At 36.4% G+C, this 19,112-nt stretch overlaps 2 protein-coding genes across 3 annotated transcripts in view; one reads left to right on the top strand and one right to left on the bottom strand.

Annotated features, from left to right (window-relative positions):
* Positions 1-3,006: 3,006 nt before the first annotated feature.
* Positions 3,007-4,846, top strand: uba52 (ubiquitin A-52 residue ribosomal protein fusion product 1). Its single transcript, XM_042005917.1, has 5 exons — positions 3,007-3,079; positions 3,498-3,609; positions 4,099-4,185; positions 4,429-4,531; positions 4,693-4,846. The coding sequence occupies exons 2-5, from the start codon at positions 3,507-3,509 to the stop codon at positions 4,784-4,786; spliced, it is 387 nt and encodes a 128-aa protein (XP_041861851.1). The 5' UTR covers positions 3,007-3,079; positions 3,498-3,506; the 3' UTR covers positions 4,787-4,846.
* Positions 4,847-5,421: 575 nt separating this feature from the next.
* homer3b (homer scaffold protein 3b) overlaps positions 5,422-19,112 on the bottom strand; it is a 55,467-nt gene continuing 41,776 nt past the window's right edge. For both annotated transcript variants that reach the window (XM_042005915.1, XM_042005916.1), the window contains 4 exons: positions 17,876-18,032; positions 11,468-11,578; positions 10,475-10,555; positions 5,422-9,026 (listed from right to left, as the gene is read on the bottom strand). In XM_042005915.1, the coding sequence (XP_041861849.1) occupies positions 8,841-9,026; positions 10,475-10,555; positions 11,468-11,578; positions 17,876-18,032 (535 nt within the window). In that variant the 3' untranslated portion in view covers positions 5,422-8,840. The remainder of the gene's footprint in view (positions 9,027-10,474; positions 10,556-11,467; positions 11,579-17,875; positions 18,033-19,112) is intronic.

Here is a 19,112-nt window from a genome sequence, read left to right as displayed (position 1 = left end):
ATATTCTTTTAAATATATAACTGATTAAACAAAAAAATAGAAGTACACACACAGATTGTAAAACAGTTTAACTCTGTAAGTACTGTTGTTTTTAATATTGCAACTAATATGTCAGCAACTATTCCCATTTCTGATCCTGTTAATAAAATTAAAACTGGAAGTGGAGTTTATCTTTGATGTAAATTTTTTTTCTACTTGTGCAACGAGGTGATTATTTGGAGGTTTTTAAAGAGAGGGCATCAGCCATAGTTGTGGTGACATTGAGTCATGTTCTGCAAAAGAAAATTAAAACATTTTTTTAAATATACAGTGCTATATATCATATATCATCACCTGGTCTGCTCAGTATGTTCCTCTGTAGTGCCTGGCCCAATCTTGAGTTGTACTCAGTCTGTGGTAACAAAAGTCCTCTTTGTATATGAAGGGCCTCGAGTCTTTATAGAAATTTCCATGGCTGAGCTTAAAATTATTTTTTCACCTTTTGTGGTCTACATTAAAACCACAGTAAATGTTTTCATTATTTAAAATGCAGTAAAAAATAATCTAAGATGCCAAAGAATGACATATGAAAGTGTAATTCTGAAATGTATGATCACTTTAACATTTTATTTTCTCTGACTTCTCAATGTTTATTAAACTAAGTCTTGAAAAGACAGGATCAGTAGACCACTCTTTCACTTATTTGTCTACTTAAAGATTATCCTGCTGATAAACCAGGTCCCATTGTGTAGTGACACTTACTGGACTCTCCTAGTTTGTAAGTGATTTTCAAATCATTTTAAGAGAAAGCCCTAAAACTGGCTTTGTCATGACTTGCAGTTCAAGATAAGACCAATCTAAAAAAAAAGAAAAAAAAAAAAGAAAAAAGTTTAATTAAAATGAACCCCTTCATTTATATATATTATATATATTAAGCTAGCCTAATTCTCCTATGGGATTAGTTTGCCATGAAAGTGTACCCTTTCATTCCAGCCATAAAGTGCATGATATGAATAAAAACTGTTGTTTGTGATGCTCAGGAGCTACATTTCTTGTAGTTAGATGTTGAGCACAGTTAGAGCAGCATCAACCCACACTTCCTAAATAGCTTTTTAATGAACAGAAACTGTTACAATGGCAGCCATCCCTTTAATTGTAGGATTGCCCTTATTTACAGGACAAAAACATCATTTGACAGTAATGTTAAAAATTAACTACAGGATTTAGAAATGAACCCTCACACAGATCATCCCACTGTTATTCTTTAAAATGTAAATGAGGTTATAGGTTTACCTTACTAGTTTTTTCTTAGCTAAATCTAATGTATGTCTATCAGTCATTACACTAAAGAATCCATTGTCTGTATCAATCAATCAAACTTTATTTATCTAACCCTTTTCATACAGTGGATAGATCATGTTAAAAACAAACAAATTCTTACATACACACAGGTAAACACACATTTTCACACTCTTACAGAAACCAATGTCTTGTGCCCTAGTCTCTAGAAAGAGCAAATAAAAATGTCAGGTTAAAATAATGTTTAGGTTGTAACTGTGAGAGCACCAACTTACTATGTTAGGTTATGTGAATATTTCAATTATAAGAGAAAATAAACCAGATAAATGCCATCAGCTGATGTCACTAACCTCTGACATCATGTTAACTGTAGCTCTAAACAAAGTCAAGCAAAGTTGTGGAATAAAAGTTGTTTGGGTCGTGCTTTCTGGAAGCCTTTCCACTTGGTGGATCTTTTTTTTCTTAGTGGCTGTTGGTTGAAAGGAGGTGGAACGTGCCTGCAAGACATGTGGTTCCAGTTTCTGGACTTCTGTGGTTAAGACTGTGACTTCCTGGGATCTGTTATCTTGAAAATTTTGGTATGTTTGGTCCAGCGTGGGTTGCGAGTTATCTGTTGCAATGGATGATGCTGGTAGGATTACATTGCCTTTGTCAGGCACTCCTTAATGTGCCTCAGGTCTCTGCAACACATTTGGGTTGATGACAACATTCTGTCCTCTGTAAAAGAAGAGGTGGATTCTTTTTTCTGATAAAAGGTTATGTATGTGTATAACCAGTTTTTGATTCAACCGCATTTGAAGGTAAAATATAATTAAAGACCATCAACAATACATACAAAAATTGCACTGATTTGATATTTTGATTGTAAAACTGCACTCAATAAAGAAAAAAAAATAAAATAAAATCACTTTGCAATTTGTATTTTGGAAATAAATACCTGTAAAAGTTCTAATATGTAAGTGAATCTGCAGTTAAAAGGAGGAGACTTGAAGACCCTAATGAGCTGTTGCACTCAACCGAGGAGGCATGGAACCAACAAAAAAGTTTTCCTTTAAAGAGTGGAAGGGATTATAAACTTCCTTCAAGAAGGTATTTTAACATGAAGTGTGGCAAATGATATTGATTATTTCTTGTCAGTTTTGTCTAAAATTCAGACCAACTTCAAACAAAAAGAGAAAGCTGAAAAGAAAAACATACAAGTGCACAATGAAAAAATATTGAAGCATCAGAACAGAAAAATCAATATGCCTTAAAATTAAAAACAGAAAAACAAAATAAATTAAAAACAAATTGACAGAATCAGGAGTAAATATTAACCTATAATAAATTGGCTGAAGGTAGTTGGGTTATACAGAAAAGTCAAATGCAAACCATCATTAATACCTAAACAGAAGATAAAAAAGGTTACATCAGGTAACATATAAAACAGTCATGGACTGGGGGTTATTAGATAAATGTTTAATAACATGACACATAATTGAATTTTCTTATGTTAAATTCAGTTATATTGTAGCATGTACGATTCAGCATTGCTTACTAAATAAATTGATTAATTACTCAATTATGTCCTCATTCACTTACTTATCCTACTTATTTAATCCAGAGGTTGCAGTATGTGTATGTGTGCCCAGTTTGTTGGTATTGTCCAAATTAAATGTTTTAAGTAAAGAAAATTTAACTTTAAACGTGTTCACAATAAAATACAGCATTTTATTTTAATCGAGTTCTCTCTACAGGAAGTGACGTACTTTAGCGTCAGCTTCTTCCGCCCTCTTTTCGTTGAGGCTCAGCTATCGGCCGGGTGTGTACACGTTTTGTCCCGACTATATTAACTGAGTTTTGTCCGCTTTTATGAGTTGATTAAGAGTAATGTTAAACACAGCATCTGAATTGAATACAAATACTCACTCTGAAAGATTATGGTTAAGTTGTGATGCGTAAGTAGCAACATTCGTGCTTGAGTTTCAAGAAAGACGTAGGCATGTGGCTAGGCCCTGCAACGAGTCCGCCGTGCTAACGGCTAATATATCGAGTCACGGTTATAAGTACTACGGTATACGTTATATTAAGTATGATTTTAAAGTAAATATAGTTTATATCAAATATGCATATATGTTTGAAACTCAACCGAAACTCCTGTCATATGTGTTTTTAAAGCGAGCAAGCTAACTAGCTAGCTACACGTCGCGGCTTGGAGTAACTTCATTTTCTTGTTTTAGCCTGCAAGTATGCAGATCTTCGTGAAGACGTTGACGGGGAAGACCATCACCCTCGAGGTTGAGCCCAGTGACACTATTGAAAATGTCAAAGCAAAGATCCAAGACAAGGAAGGTGAGGCATCGCTCTGCGATCAATGAAGTATTTTTTATTTCATACTGGCTTGGTTGACAGATAGTTGGCATCTGAAAATGAATCAGATTGGGGTTATCAGTTATTAGGTCGGTTTACTCATATAGCACACACTGTAAAACAACAGTCATATACAAATTTGTACACCAAATTGCTGTACAAGTAACATATTTAAGTATTCAACTATAGCAAGCAGATTTATGAATATCGAACCTTCTTGGACAATGATAGGTGTTTTTCCAAGTTCAGTAGGTTTGAACTGAGGGGAGAGTGGATTTCTGATCTTTAAAAGTATCCCGCTTTATTTGCAGTGCTCTTAGAAATCAAGTGGAAAATTAAACCAGATTTCCATTCTAAGTCTTGTTGTATAGCCGTCACAACATTCATCAGTTAACTTGGTGTTTTACACTTTTTTTATTTAATTTTATTTTAAGAAAAGTGCATGTTGGTTTATAAATGTTTTGTTTGCAGGAATTCCCCCTGATCAGCAGCGTCTGATCTTTGCTGGAAAACAGCTGGAGGATGGACGTACACTGTCAGACTACAACATTCAGAAAGGTAAGTGCTCCATCAAACAAAATGCACTTAATGATTAAAACTGTAACAGTAAACCATTGGAAGATTTTTTTCCCCATTTTGAGAAATAGACTTAGTTGTGGTCCAAGAGATCTTACAGAATTTTGAGCCAATACCTTCAGTTCGTTCGTGTGTACTGTTTACCCAGTGTCAACATTATCATACATTCTACATGCTTTTTGTGGATATTAGTCTGAAGGCTAATATTATTTACCTTTACACCAGAGTCAACCCTCCATCTGGTTCTTCGTCTGCGTGGTGGCATCATTGAGCCCTCCCTTAGACAGCTGGCCCAGAAATACAACTGCGACAAGATGATCTGCCGCAAGTAAGTACAGCCCTGCGCTTAACCTTGGCTGAAACAGCTGTTTGACTTTAGCCAGTATTTGACACATAAGATGGCTTCAGCTTAGCTAAATGTGGTTAAATCTGCTGTCACTACAAAAAATGGTTTAGTTACATTTTAATACCGACTGCTTTGTTCTTCAGGTGCTATGCCCGTCTGCACCCGCGTGCTGTTAACTGCCGCAAGAAGAAGTGTGGGCACACCAACAACCTTCGCCCTAAGAAGAAGCTGAAGTAAATATTTTGGTTGAATTGGCATGGTTTGCCATTTTGTGTTAAAATAAATTTAAGAAAATTATGCTCCTTGTGTGGTTCTTTTTATTCAGTTGCAGGAAAAAGTTGTGAATGTTTGCTGAGCTATATAGCTGCCATTTAAAATTACATTGCTAAAAAGATGCTGCTGATATAATTAACTTACCTCTATTACTCCTATTATTCCAATTTAAGATTAAAGTTGCTGAGATGAATTTGGAAGTTTACATCAGAATCTTTCCAAAAGGCCTGCTTACTGAATTGTTCAGGAAAATAATCTTGGTTGAAACTTGGCAGCTGATGTGTTCCTTCACCTGATCATTTTGCTGCTTTGTGTAGGTATAGTGTGGCATTTCTAGCCAAGGGTTTTTCAGGCAGAATGGTGCAAATCAGGTCTGTTTAACTGAATACTGTACTACAATAAAAAAGCCAAACAAAAAGTGCTGGTGGCTGAATTTAGATCAGTGAAGTGCTATTAGAATTTTCTTATGCTTTCATAAATTGTGCCATGGTGTTTTAACATTAGGGTTTTCTCAGCTGATGAGCTGAAAAACAGTTGAGTGAAAATGTCATTCAGGGAAAACTTGATCAATCTGTCATCACGCAACTTACAACTGACTGCATAACAATTTTAATGTTTAAATCAGTTCAGTACAAATATAAGGAAATGTCACAGTCAAATCCCATACCAGTACTAGCCTCTTCAGATTCAGAAACTTGTGCCAGACAATACTTGAATAAGACAACCTGAAATCACTAAAGCTTGTTACATACTCCGCAAGAACTTTGTTCTTGTGGTCTCAACAACAAAGTTCTTGCTTCTTGTCGAGCATGTAAGAGCCTTTAAGCATTCTGAGGTATTTGGAGTTGTACTTAAAGGTCAAATGTTTTGCATCAAATAGCAGAACTTAAATTAATAATTTGATGGGGAAGATCAGCATTCTTTATGTATAGCTAACTTTTTGCAGTTGATGTGGCTTCACAATAGGAATTGATGTTTCAGTAAGTCCTTTTTTTCGAGTGAGTCAAAGGAGGAAACACCAGATACTCCAGAAAATTATATTAAAAATCCTTTACTGTTGAAGCTCCAGATTATGTTTTTCTACACTTTCAAGAATGTGTACCATCAAAAATGGGGTTAAGTTTTTTTCTCTTAAGTATTTGGTGTGTTGACTCCTTTACTTGTAGCTAGACAATAACACTGAATCCCACTTTCTCTTATAAAGTTAAAACATATTTGTGCTTTATAACAAATCAACTGATCCTGAAAGTGAATGTAGTCTATTAGTTCTCTTTTTCTTTCTCTATGTGTATAGGGACAACTCAAAATGTTTTTAGTGTTATTGTACAGTTGTCAAGCGCTGAAATAAGGCTGCTGTGAAATGAAGTGTCTCTGACATTAATTGATGGCCTCGTGCAGAGAAACTGAAAGACCCTCTACACAATACAGGATAAATGGTGGCAACCTGTCAATCTGTTGATGACATGACACAAAACACAAACCGAACAGACTTTGCAAAGGTCTCATTATCTTCAAATGACCCATTTAATCTATTTAACAGATTACTAGGCTTGAAATATTACTGATTCAGCAATACTTGCATGAAGCTGACTGAAGAACCCTCAGATAAAAGTCATAACTTGTCAAAGTGGTTAAATGTCTTTTTATAGTGTTAATATGATCCCGATCATAATGCATCCTTACTGTACTGACATAATAGCTGCTGAGGTGATTATTCTGCTTACCTATATTTAAGATTCAAAACAAGCTAACTCTAAACTATAAGCCAAATAACACATACACCATCAGCAGGACATGTTATTAGGCAATAAATACAAGTTTATGTAATAATAGGTGCTACTACATTATATTGCAGTTTATTACATAAACAGATTTCACATTTTGACATGTTATGATGATTCTGGCAGTCACTGCATCATCAGCTGCAAAGAAACTGCACCTTATTTGCACCTATATTAATGTCATATGAAGAAAATAACTCATCAGGGGCTGAGAAGCAAAGATCAATAGATTTTGAGCATCTGAAGTTCACATCTAACTCTGACAGACAAGTTAGTTAAGTACCAATCTACTACAACTACTGCAGTTGTGCTGCCTAACTCAAGCAGTCTGAGGCGCTGCGCACACACACACACACACACACACACATACAGCTTCACATTACTTGGCAGGTGTGGGGTTTCTGCAGAGCTCATGCAGTGCTCTCATAGTGATCTATGCTCTGCGGCTTTACCGAGCTGCTTTCTAGGACTATTATCATTTTAGTGTTGCGCAACAGAGGAAAAGTACATGAAGTCAAACAGGATATTCTTGTGAACAGTGACAAATGTAAACAAAATTAAATTTGGCACAAACATGATCAAGTGCAATCACAGGTTTAACTCGAGACCAGGGAAGTAAAACAGCTTCTCTTTTCCCCATGACTTCCCATCCTGTTTCTGAGCAACCCATCGATGAATGTGAATAATAGAAGAAGCAATCCTTATAAAACATGAAGAGAAACAGTTTTATGCTGGCGATCCTCAGAAGACGAAGCATGAGCAGGTTGTTGCATCTCTGAGTTTGCTGATGTTCTGGCAGGTCTGATTTCAGTCCCTGCTGATGGTGGCAAACTGGAGCCTGGAGTGTTTTTATGTCCAAACCCTGATCACACTCTTGCTGGGTGCATCTCCACAGTGTCACAGGAGGCTTGTTATTGTTAAACCAGACATTTTATATGTTGGTTTTTAAAATCTTGCAAGCAATGAGCAATAATAACAGGAAAATAAAGATCTATTCATAATTTCTATAAGGGGTTTTGGCTTACATTTGAATTTAAATAGGACAACTGTATCAACTACAGAACTAGGATTTCACTGTCTGTGTTCAGACATGTCTGCATAGCTGACACTTCCAGTTTTGCAGGAAAACAGAGTTCCTCTCGCCTCACTACCCACCCCCCTCTCTCTCATTTGATTATTTCATAGTTAAGCTGCTACTCTGGCCTCTTAATTAAGAAGGAGATTAAATTAATACACGAAGATTTCTTACTCTGGAGAGAAAAAATTAAAACAATTGCTAGAAGTCATTAAATACCTGTTTTAAGTTTGTACCTGTGCAGCATAGCAACTTTCTTTTGAAGTCTAAAGATTTTCTTGCGAAGATGTCTGGAAAAATATGCTTTTAATATAGCATCACCTTATTTCTTTCGGGACATGTATATGATGACTGTGCTCATATCAAACTGAAAAGCTGGAAGCTTCTGTTCCCTGAAAACCACCAGAGGCTTCATTTATAAAACTGATCTTTGATTATTATTTTTTTTTTATCTTAAGTAAGACTTAAGCATAAACTCACATCTAGATAGTTATTTATGAAGCCTTGTCTTTTATCTTTCCTGTAAGCAAGATCTGTAGCTGTTCATGACCAAACCCTAATTTAAGTTAGCTTCATATGAGATGAAATTTAACGGCAGGTGCTATCTATTTACAAGTTGAAATAGTTGAGATTTACAAACCACAGGTTAGTAACTTACAAGTGATTTTTTTTTATAGCAGATTAGCAACTTTTATAAAACGGACAAGTACAAAAAAGTGATAAACACCAGAATTTATAACAAGATTAAGTTCAAGTATATTTCTAAGAACCTCTCTATAAGTGAGGCCTCTGGACAGATTTTTACTAACTACTCTAAACTGCTAGTGTCATAAAGCTAAAGCGACTGTTCTTCCAGAGCAAATAAATCTAACTCTTTGTGATGGTCCGCCAGTGATTATGATAAAAGAAATCATTTTGAATCAATGACAAACAACACTGCAGGTGATTTATTCTGCACATAGCACCTGTAAGAGCTTCCCGAAAGCTGGTGTTTACCTGCACTGATCTTAAAAAAACACAAAACAAATGAAGGTAAACTCCAATGTGACTTCCACCATATTGCTTTGATCTTGGCTCTGCTGTTGCACCAGTTAAACACTAATCAGTCGCATGGAGGAAACGAGATGCCAACTGTAGAGATGCACCCCAGCTCAAGCTGTGGCTACTTATCGACCAGTTTTGCCAGGCTCTGTCTCAGGCCTTTTAGGTCACAAATTTTGATGTCCAGAACGTCGATGATTCGTCGGACTTCAACCTCCGCCTGCTCCTGCTCCTCCTGATTGGAAGCTAATGTCTTTTCTGTAGTCTGAACACGATTCTCCAGCTCAGCGTTTCGTCTCTCCAGTTCCTGCAGACACATTCACAGTTGTTTTTAAAGCGTTGTTATCGTATAAATACACAGGATGTTTGGACAGTCTTGCAGGGGTCCTGCAGATTTGGAAAGGAACTACTTAAGCTTTACTTGAAATATTATAAATTCTTCATTCTTTTTGTGGCTCCTGACATCAAAAGAATTAAGAAAATCCTCTAAAAATTGTAATACTTTATATTGCAAAGTTCAATGTGTAGTATTGTGTTTTCTAAGGTCTGTCAAACTCCAAAAGAATGGATATGGAATGAGCACAAGAACGGCAAAGGTCAAAAGTGGTAAAACATAATTCATGACTGACATCACTGGTACGAATGATAGAGAACCTAATAAAGTCAATGCAATATGCATCAGATACAATCTCCCACACTAATGAGGACATTCAGATTTTTAATTTTTTCTCTCTTCTTTGAAACTCTTTGTAACGTTCACCTGTTCTGGTTCAAATTGATCTGGACTTGCACCAGTAAGAAAAAAAAGAAAGAAATACACAGAGAACCCTTAAGAAATTGCCTTTCTCTCAGTGTAAGTAAGTAAATGTTTATTTATTTTGCACCTTTCAAGATAAAAATCAGAAAGTGCTTAACAATGAAACACAATAGAATATTAGGTAATATGTTACACAGTGATACATTTCTGTAATACCAGTCTAGTTAGGGCTAAATATATTAAATTGTGTTTTTTTTTTATTGGTTTTTCTGTGTGAAAATTCAACCAGAAGTACATGGACCAGCCAATCAGAATTTTTTTTGACCGATCTTTCTTTCTGCAGTTCCAAACATCAACGTGTAATCTACTTAAGCCAGAACCAGCACAGTAAAAATGTCAAAGGTACAGTGGCGTCTGTGATTGGTCGGTATGATCTGCTAACAGCTGCGACAGAGATGGGGTATTCTTCCCAAGTGTTTCATGCACAAACAAGTTCCCTCTCTGAAATGTCTAAATCTTTTCACCATCAATAAATATTTTTATCACCAAAAAAAATGAAAGAACTTGATGAACGAATAAACAAATAAGGATTTTTAACTGTATCACTCCAAAGTTAAATGACTGCATACTTGTAATCTGGTACATGGAAGCTAGCTTCATCTTCAGTATCACTTAATTCACAGATTTCTCTCAATTTAATTTTATTCATAATGTAGCACAGAGCAGTGGCAAGTTCTCATCAACATTTTTCTACCAATATTCTCAATAAGAAAGATCAAGAAAAGCAGCAAATGATTTGAGGAATACAAATGTTGACAAGTTTAAGTTACTCCTCAAAATGCTAATCGTAATGCTAATGCTAATTGTCAAAACAATCGAATGACAGCAGGGTCACTGTAATGACTTTTTCTTTGCCCATTAAACATGAAACAGGAAAGAGGAACAATTTGATAAGTAAGCTTAGATAAACATACTTCAGATTAAGCTTGTTTGCTTACCTTGAGTCTCTGGATAGCCTCCTCTTTTTCCTTCTCCAGCTCACCCACATCTGTTTTCTTGCTTTGTAGGCTTTGAATTTCCTGAAAACACAGTGACTTCAAATAGTTAAGCTACTGCCTCCCTGATTACTCCACAGCCACCTTCCCCATTATTAGCATGTGAACATTTCATCCCCTAACTGCATAGAAATGTTTCAGTCTAATGTCAAGATGTGGTTAAAATGGAAAAAAAGATATTTGTTATAGCACCAGTTAGAAAACGCTGATGTTTTGAGGGAAGAAATTTATGCCACTAAGGTCCTGCAAGATTCAAAACTTGTTTAAATAACAGGACACATGTTATGCTACTGAGACTAGAGGTCACCAACAACCTGCTTTTAAGGAGTATTTCAATTTAGACAAAATTATAATTCATTACTGAGCACAGAGATAGCAAATAATTATCTATGTAACACATAAATTATGGAGGAGTGCTTAACATTAATGTGATATTTTGTTTTCAACACTTTCCAGCTCGATTAGAGAACATAGCAAACCCTAACTAACCCTACCCCTGAGCTAGAAGATGAAACCAGATCTCACTTGATATAGAACCAGAAGATTAATTTAATCTTTTTTGTTTATGTCCACTTGCATTTTTGATAATTTTGCCAAGTCATTACCTTTTGGACAAGACACAAACAAGATTACTGAACCAAAAAGATTTAATTAAAAACCTTGAGGATGATTTAGGAGGAGGGCGTTCAGGCTGACTGTTTTACTTTCCCTAGCCTCCTTGGTTACATCCACAAATTACTGATTTATGTTATGTTAAAGATTTTCTGGTAGTAACTGAATCTATTACAGAGATGAACTCTCACATCAAACTGACTGCTGGAAATATATGTATTATGCATGTTGTTGTATCCTGGCTGAGCTTTCTACTCTAATTTTGATTAGGTGGCAAATGGATTCTGACAGCATGCTGTGCAGGAAGAAAACTTGGTGTCTTGCCTGGTCTTTGGCACTCAGCAAGGCTTCCAGCTCCTCTAGTGACCGGCTCAGCTCCTCTTTACCAGGCTGACCAGCAGCAGGAGGTCCCAGCTGGGTCTCCAGCTCTGCCACCTGGAACACAAATCCACAGGAATTACATATGTAAAAATTGGGTAAGATCAGAATTAAGTAGTTTGTGAGGGCTTTGAGTGTTTAAAAGGTGATGGAGATTTAAACATTAATATAGAAATAGGGAACAGCAAATCTCTTTATAGGTTCAGCATCTCTGAAAAGAGTGTAGTGTTTTTGACAGATGCCTGTAATGGAAACCATGTTAGTAAAGTAGATCCTTTAATAAGGGCTGCTGATTATAGGAGCAGGACAAAAGGAGATCATAGAGCTGGGATGTATTGGTGCCTATTTTCTCTACAAGTTTCCGGTTTTTCCTCAAATTACTGCAGAGATGGATTTAGATTTTAGTAGCTAATATTGGTATTAAGACAAGCTAAGGTGCAGCTGCAGTAGTCAACACCACAAAGTCTCACTATGGAGAACCTAAGTTGATGGGTACAGCCAAAAAGTTTTTAAAAAAACCCATTCCTAATTCCTTGTTTGTCGCCAAGCTGACAGCTCTGGAGATCAAGGCTACGTGTTTTGTTTGCATACAGAGTAGGAAGTCTCATCACATTACTCAATAACTTGAGATGCACATGGAGTTGCATTTTATTACCAAGCAAACAGAGAAACATACAAAAAAATCCACTTATGATGAGATCAGCCATGAAAATGGATCGTAACCACATGTAAACAGCTTCTATTAAACAGGAAGGAGCCAAATTAAAAGGTTCTTCCAACAAACTACATATTTATGTTTGGAGCCAAAATGATGAAAGCCGACTAAACCAACAGAAACCCCACATTTCAAAAAAGTCAGCCATCTTTTAGTCATACTGATTTCATGGGGCTCTGTCGTGTATTATTTTTTTAATCATTCAGTCTGCAGCTGATCACTCCAGGAAACATATACAAAACTGTAGTTTCATTACTAAAACTGTTATCATTCACACAAGTAGAGGAGTGCATATAAGTTCCCTCATTAAGATTTATTGAGACCTCGTTATAAAGAGGGTGCTTTTAATAAATCTCAATCAAAGTTAAACTTTACACACGTGCACAAACCTGCTGATCACTCACATTTAGTCAGTAGCATATTAAAACTGCTTGCCCCACAACTAAATAGACGTGATGATAAAAGCAACAGTAAAGAAGTGTAATCTTAAACAAATATGAAACCAAGACACTCAAAAGTAGGGTTGGGCAATATGAACCAAATTTCATATCACAAATTTTTTTTACCTGAATCTTGATAAATACATACATATGTATACATGAAAAGGCCTTGGTTTTTTTTTGTTGTTGTTTTTTCTTTTGTGTCTACATCATTTATGCATTTGGTCCCAGGTTGCATGGAAAAATAATATACAGTTTTTGCATTATGCTGCAAAAAGACAAAACAGGAGAAATGACTTGTCTGACAGGTAAAACAAAAACCAACAAATAACTATTTACCTGAAGTAAAATCTGTCAAATTAGAAGGAAATGGGTTTTACATGAATTCAGGGGCAATAATACAGTTACAAACAAATATAGACATTTGATGGCAATTTCAAGAAAATGAAGGAAACCACCCACCCAAAGGTCCATCCACCCACACCCACACACACACACACACACACACACAGAGTTAATGAAGTGATTTTAACAACTGATAAAAGTCCATTTAGTCAGGGCTCTAAGCATCTCTCAGCAACATCCATCAGACATCGCTGTGCTGTGCAATTTGCAAATAAATCATTGACATCTCCTTCATTCATTCCTGCTGTGATCTTGTCTCCCCTGATAGTGTTCTCCTCCACACACACACACACACACCCTGACTGTAAGCTTCTGTGGAAAAAGAGTTTTATTGCCAATGGGCAATGAGGGATGTGACCTGGCAAAAAGATTGAGAAAAAACATTTTTCCCCAATCTGACCGACTTCCCTGAGTTTAACATATTAATGGAAAAGTTACAGACTGTGACAGGTTTGACAAAACAAGGTCAAACTGTTCAGAAACTGAGGTCTGAATATGATATGATGTAAAGTTTGCAGGTCACGATGCATCTATTCAGACATATTTCAAGGCTCTGCAGTTCTACAGTAAGAGCAAAGCGGTTTGGTTCCCTTTAGGTTTTGCTTACCTCAAATGAAAGCAATGTATGCTGTTTTTCACCCAGTCGCAATAATCAGCTTAAGACATTTAATTAATTGGATCCCAAGTGTTTACACTATTTGAAGCTTCTGCATTTGATAAGAAGACACTTAAACTTTAAAGCAGATAAGGCTCTCACATGGTTCTGTAAACCTTACCCTGGCTCCACACACCTTTGATCTGCACACTTTTACTCATGTTCATGAGACACAAGTTCCTTGACTGAATTAAATCCAATTGAATATGTGCAGGTCAGTGTGTAAGATGGTGCACATTAAACCTGACATTAAACATTAATGCTTGAATTAAAAAAAATCTCATATACCACAGAAATAACCTGCTGTGAGGTGTGAAAGTGTTTATATTACTTAAAAAATGATGTAATTACATGTTTAATCCATTTGTCATTGAACAGATCATCTAGAGTTCCAGGAAAGTGTCAAATTTTCATTAATCTCAATTAACTAAATAAGTTATAAATACAAAGACTGATGTCCTCATGCTTACATGGCAATAGATGAGCTATTGAAAAAAAAAGAAAAAAAAAAACCATCCCCGACCTTTTACTTTTGATTTATTGTAATGCTGCTGTGGCAGGAACCTTTACAACCTTTGTTATTGCCAATTTCTCACATTTCAGTTCACCCTGAATGACTGCATCAGCTATTGTCTGAAATGTAAATGTGTGCGAAAGGATGGAGAGGCTTTCCTGCCTGCATGGACAAAATTTTGTTTTCTCTCTTTTTAAGTTGCCCTCTGCATTTTCAGACAATTTCAAAGTACCAGTTTATATATTCCTCGCCATGCTATGTTGCACAGCATCCAAACCGAGCCTCAGAAAGACCACAGCAAGTTGAAAGGGGGAATTGTCCACACAGTCCCAGAGGCCTCAGCCCCTTCGTATTATCCACTCTGTGTGCATGATTGTGACAGCCACAGTCCCCAGAGGGATGGGCTACATCTCTGAACTTCACACGAATATTCATGAAGAAAGAAAACCAAGGAGAACTGAGATATCTTTCTAAATTACAGTTGCAAGGAACAATTTAATCTTAACAGCCTTACATAACTGAAAAGCAAGTAGTGTTTAGAGACTTGCAGTGCAGAAAAAAAAACACTTTGTAAACTTCTCAAATCTTGCAGGTCACAGTGTAAACTCATTGTTCTCATAAAGTGAGTAATTACATTTCTACATTCTCATCTCATATGACCTCTCAGCAGGTGTTTTGGCCCACTACTCATAAGCAAACTGCTCCAGTTGTCTCAGGTTTGAAGGGAGCCTTTTCCAGACGGCATGTTTCAGCTCCTTCCAAAGATGCTAAATAAGATTTAGGTCAGGGCTCATAGAAGGCCACTTTAAAATAGTCCAATGTTTTCCTCTTCTTGGGTGTTTGTAGCTGTGTGTTTTGGGTCATTGTCCTGTTGCAAGACCCATGACCTGCCTGTGACATTGTGTGTAGGTATTGTTGCATGTCAATAAATGAACCTACTCTGTAGTATCACTTTATAATTTCATCTTTAGCGATATCAGTTCATTTTACTGCACGTATAAAGTTATTTAACATACAGCATAAACACTTTGAACTATAATACAGCTGTGGGCAAATATAAGAGTTTTAAAAAGAATTTTACATACAGTTAAGGCCAAAATTATACTAATCCTTGCCAAATTTGAATTTATAATGAATTTCTATTTGACTTAAAGGTTTTTTTCAGCTTGACATGACACAAAGAAGTTACAAAATAATATTAAGCCAATGTCACAGGCACAAAAAAACCCAGACATTCTTGTATAGTTACGTGTCCATTTTGTGTTATTTTTGTATTTCTTCTTATTTCCATGTAGAAACAATTTAAAATGTCTTAATTTTATTCAATAAAGCAAGAAAATACACACATTTGCCTAAAATATCTCACATTTAAATGCAAAATAACACCTCACTCCATGGTGTCAATTCTCATTAAACCCAAACAGAGGTCAGAGTCAACCCAGAAACCCAGAAAATAAACCCCGAGCCTTTCTGCAGTGGATGAACACCAACATGGCAGCAGCTGAAAGTGTGACGAGGGAGAAAAATCCAGCCAGCCTCCCTCCTTCTACTCCTGCGGTGATTTATCTTCTTCCTCTAACTGGGACAGAAGGGGGAGGAGGTGGACAGTATAGGGTGTCCTGTCCCACAAAAAAAAAAAGAAAAAAAAAAAAAAAAAGAAAAAACCTCCTGCCCCCCCAAATATCCCACTGCCAAACCCTGGAGGCCTGCTCTACTTCTAGCCACCTGGGTGACTTTGCTGCAGCTCTGTGTGTGTGGTTCTGCAAATGTGTGTGTGCAGTTGGGGGGGTAACCTTCACCTGGACTTGTTGAGATGGATGAAACAGATGAAACCACAACTTGAGCTAAAAATAAACGGTCAGTTTTCCATCACTTACAATAACGCTTTCACTTCAGGCTGGATGGCAACAGCACTTAATTCTATCCCATTAAAGAAGCTTTGTTAAGCTTGACCAGGGGCACAATTTCCTCTTTATATCAAAGATGAAATGTCTGCATTCTGGCCATGCAATTATCACGGGAGCCTGTCAACAGAAATATCCTAGGGAGTGGGGGTTGGATGAAAAATGAATCTGCAGTTTGAAGCAGTCTGCTGGGGGAATCTAGTGTGGTGCTTGCATACTGTATGCATGGGACGAACAAGCAATCAGCATCACATTCACTTAATGTCTAAGAGGTCATATAGGACAGGAAAACAGGGAAATTATCCATCTCTAGATGCAGGTTTTTGGTCTATATGCCAGTAAAGTTTTATTTCTTCTTTTCCTTTCTCAAAAAGTCCCTCCAACCACGAGGCAAGCTGCAGCTAATTTAATTTACTCTAGGTTTATATATTACTATGTCTGCATATTAGATTAACAATATCCAAACTACCAGGCTACAAATAGAGGTGCCCCAAATAAAACACAGATGTGGCTAAATAGTTTTGGACGACATTTTTTTTCAGTAGCTTGCTGGTAAAGAAATTCCTCTGGGTGTAAGCTGACAAAAACACAACACCAAATGTTTCAGATGTGATCGAAAAACTTACTAGTATGCAGGACATTGGCATAAAACTGAGTGCATTCAGGCTTATCAATGACTGTTGCTGGATTATCCTATTTTATGCAGGTTATTATCTTCCAAGTTTTTCTATATTTGTGATGTTAAAATTGTATCATACAATTAGCTCCATCTATGGAAGTCACATGAATGCAATATAATACTAATTACTCTAGAAGGAAAATTACATTGAGTAGATTATACATGTTTTTACATGGTTTTCTCACTATTTTCTGGTCTTTATGTGCTTTGAAATTTAATGAGATAACTGCTGGTTCTCTGCACCAAGCTAAACTCCTTGCTTCTGATTATATTAAAGGTAACTTAAACAGTACTATGGAAAAGCTTTCTAATGTTTCACTCTGAACCAGCTGCAAAAGATATAGTCAATCATAAAGCACTATCTTGAGGAACAACAGGAAGACAAATTCTTGGGCCTTGAAGGCCACCTGGGATTACATGAAGAGAAAGAAGATAACAAAGACAGAGCTGTTTGAAGTTCTTCAAATGTTTTCAACAGTCTCAATCTCCCATGTGTCTCAAAAACCTGCAAGCAAATTTATTAAAGAAAAAAACAGGTAGCACCAAATATTGATTCGGTTTCTGTATATATGCACTTTGATTTACACTACCTAGAGAAACTCTTTTGATAGTTTGAGTCATAAATTTGAGTTTTGTACTTATTTTGGGCTCATTTTTTCAATAAAAATAAATCTTGTATCTGTCTTGTTTAATTAGCCGTACAACCAGAGAAGTTCTCCATCAGTCTTTTAATTCTAAATATAGACATGCAAATAAACAGGTAACCATGGCAACAACAGAGACGCTTAAAGCTCCTCTCGGATATGAAACAATCAAAACTGATTAGAAACAAACATCTATAAACATCCTTTTCTTTCCCTTTGACACATGTAACTGATGAATGCTGGTTTAGTTGCTAAGCTATTTCTTGCAAACGTACAAAGCCTTAATTATACACACAACAGACACTACACCAAAATGACCACTTGTCATGTACCAGATGCTGACATTGACTGCAGGGCTGCTGTACGGCTTGTTCTGTGCACCCTCTAGATGTGCTCACCTGCTCTCGGAGGCGATCGGTCTCCTCCTGGTATTCAGCCAGCTGTTTCTTCCACTGCTCCACGCTGCTGTTGGCTTCCTGCAGTGCTGCTACCAACTTGGCATTGCTGTCCTGCAGAGTAAACAGTTCAGCTTCCAAGTTTATGTCACACATGGACCTGTGGAGAAGTTACAGAAAAAAGATTTAATTGAATCAATAATGTTTGTAATTGCATTTCTAACTGTTTTATTTTGTTTCCACTTGCTCCAAATAAAATTATTACATGTGAAATGAGCTGAGAGTAACCATTATTGGAAAATAATAACATATAATAACAAAAACTTTAAACTTTAAACATTTAATCACTGTTCCTCAGTAAAATACGTCACTGGTGAGAAAGAAGAAGCAGATAATTAGATAATGAAGTGAAACATTTCTATTATGCCGAACCAGCTGCTTAAAGAACATTTAAGGAGTTTAAGGAGCCATAAATCTGTTTGGGTTAATAGTTTAGATTAGTTTCAAACTTTGAAATGCATCACTTGATTTCCTTTCCATTTTTATTTAAATATATTTTATTGTTCATGTCTTACATGACTGTGGTGAGCCTTGCATGCTCTTACACTGGTTGATCATATTCTGCTGCAATATTACAGTAATTCAGTAGGTTCACATGAATATTAGGACGACTGCTTTTAAAATGAGCCAGTGCAGTTGTTTTTGTGTTGACTTTAAAAAGCTATCTGATCTACAATATAAACCAGAGCAGAGCAGTATTCACCTTGAGCTGTGGAAAATTACACAACTGGGCCTCATACAAAACCCAACAAGACAAGTAATGTGTTCTCCTTTATTAAGATGTGGGAAAGATGTGCTGTGTGCCAGTAAAGGTCAGGATTCAGGGGGAATATTTAATAAACCCCAGAGCTTTCAGCTGGGAAGATGGAGTTTAGGAAGCAGTGTTTGCCATGACGACTATACTAAGAGCTTGGCAACCATAAAACCACTCACCATAGCAACAGGAGAGAAAGGCCTGCACAGGCTTATAAAAATCGTAAAATAAATAAAAAGGAGAACTTTTCTGCTTCCTGTTCTCATATGGAAGGTTGAGTGATCAATAATGGCCTCCATGATGATGACAACTATGTGCTGCTTAACTGAGCAGCATTAAGACTATAGTGGTATTAAGTTAAGGATGCACAAATAGATTTAAAACTGCACATTAGGTAAAAACCTTGGGTTATGAAGTTATGATAAT

The sequence above is a fragment of the Melanotaenia boesemani genome, chromosome 14 (assembly GCF_017639745.1).
Source record: "Melanotaenia boesemani isolate fMelBoe1 chromosome 14, fMelBoe1.pri, whole genome shotgun sequence".
Lineage (NCBI taxonomy): Eukaryota > Metazoa > Chordata > Actinopteri > Atheriniformes > Melanotaeniidae > Melanotaenia > Melanotaenia boesemani.
The sequence above is the reverse complement of the archived record's forward strand: the minus strand, read 5'-3'. Positions and strand labels throughout refer to the sequence as shown.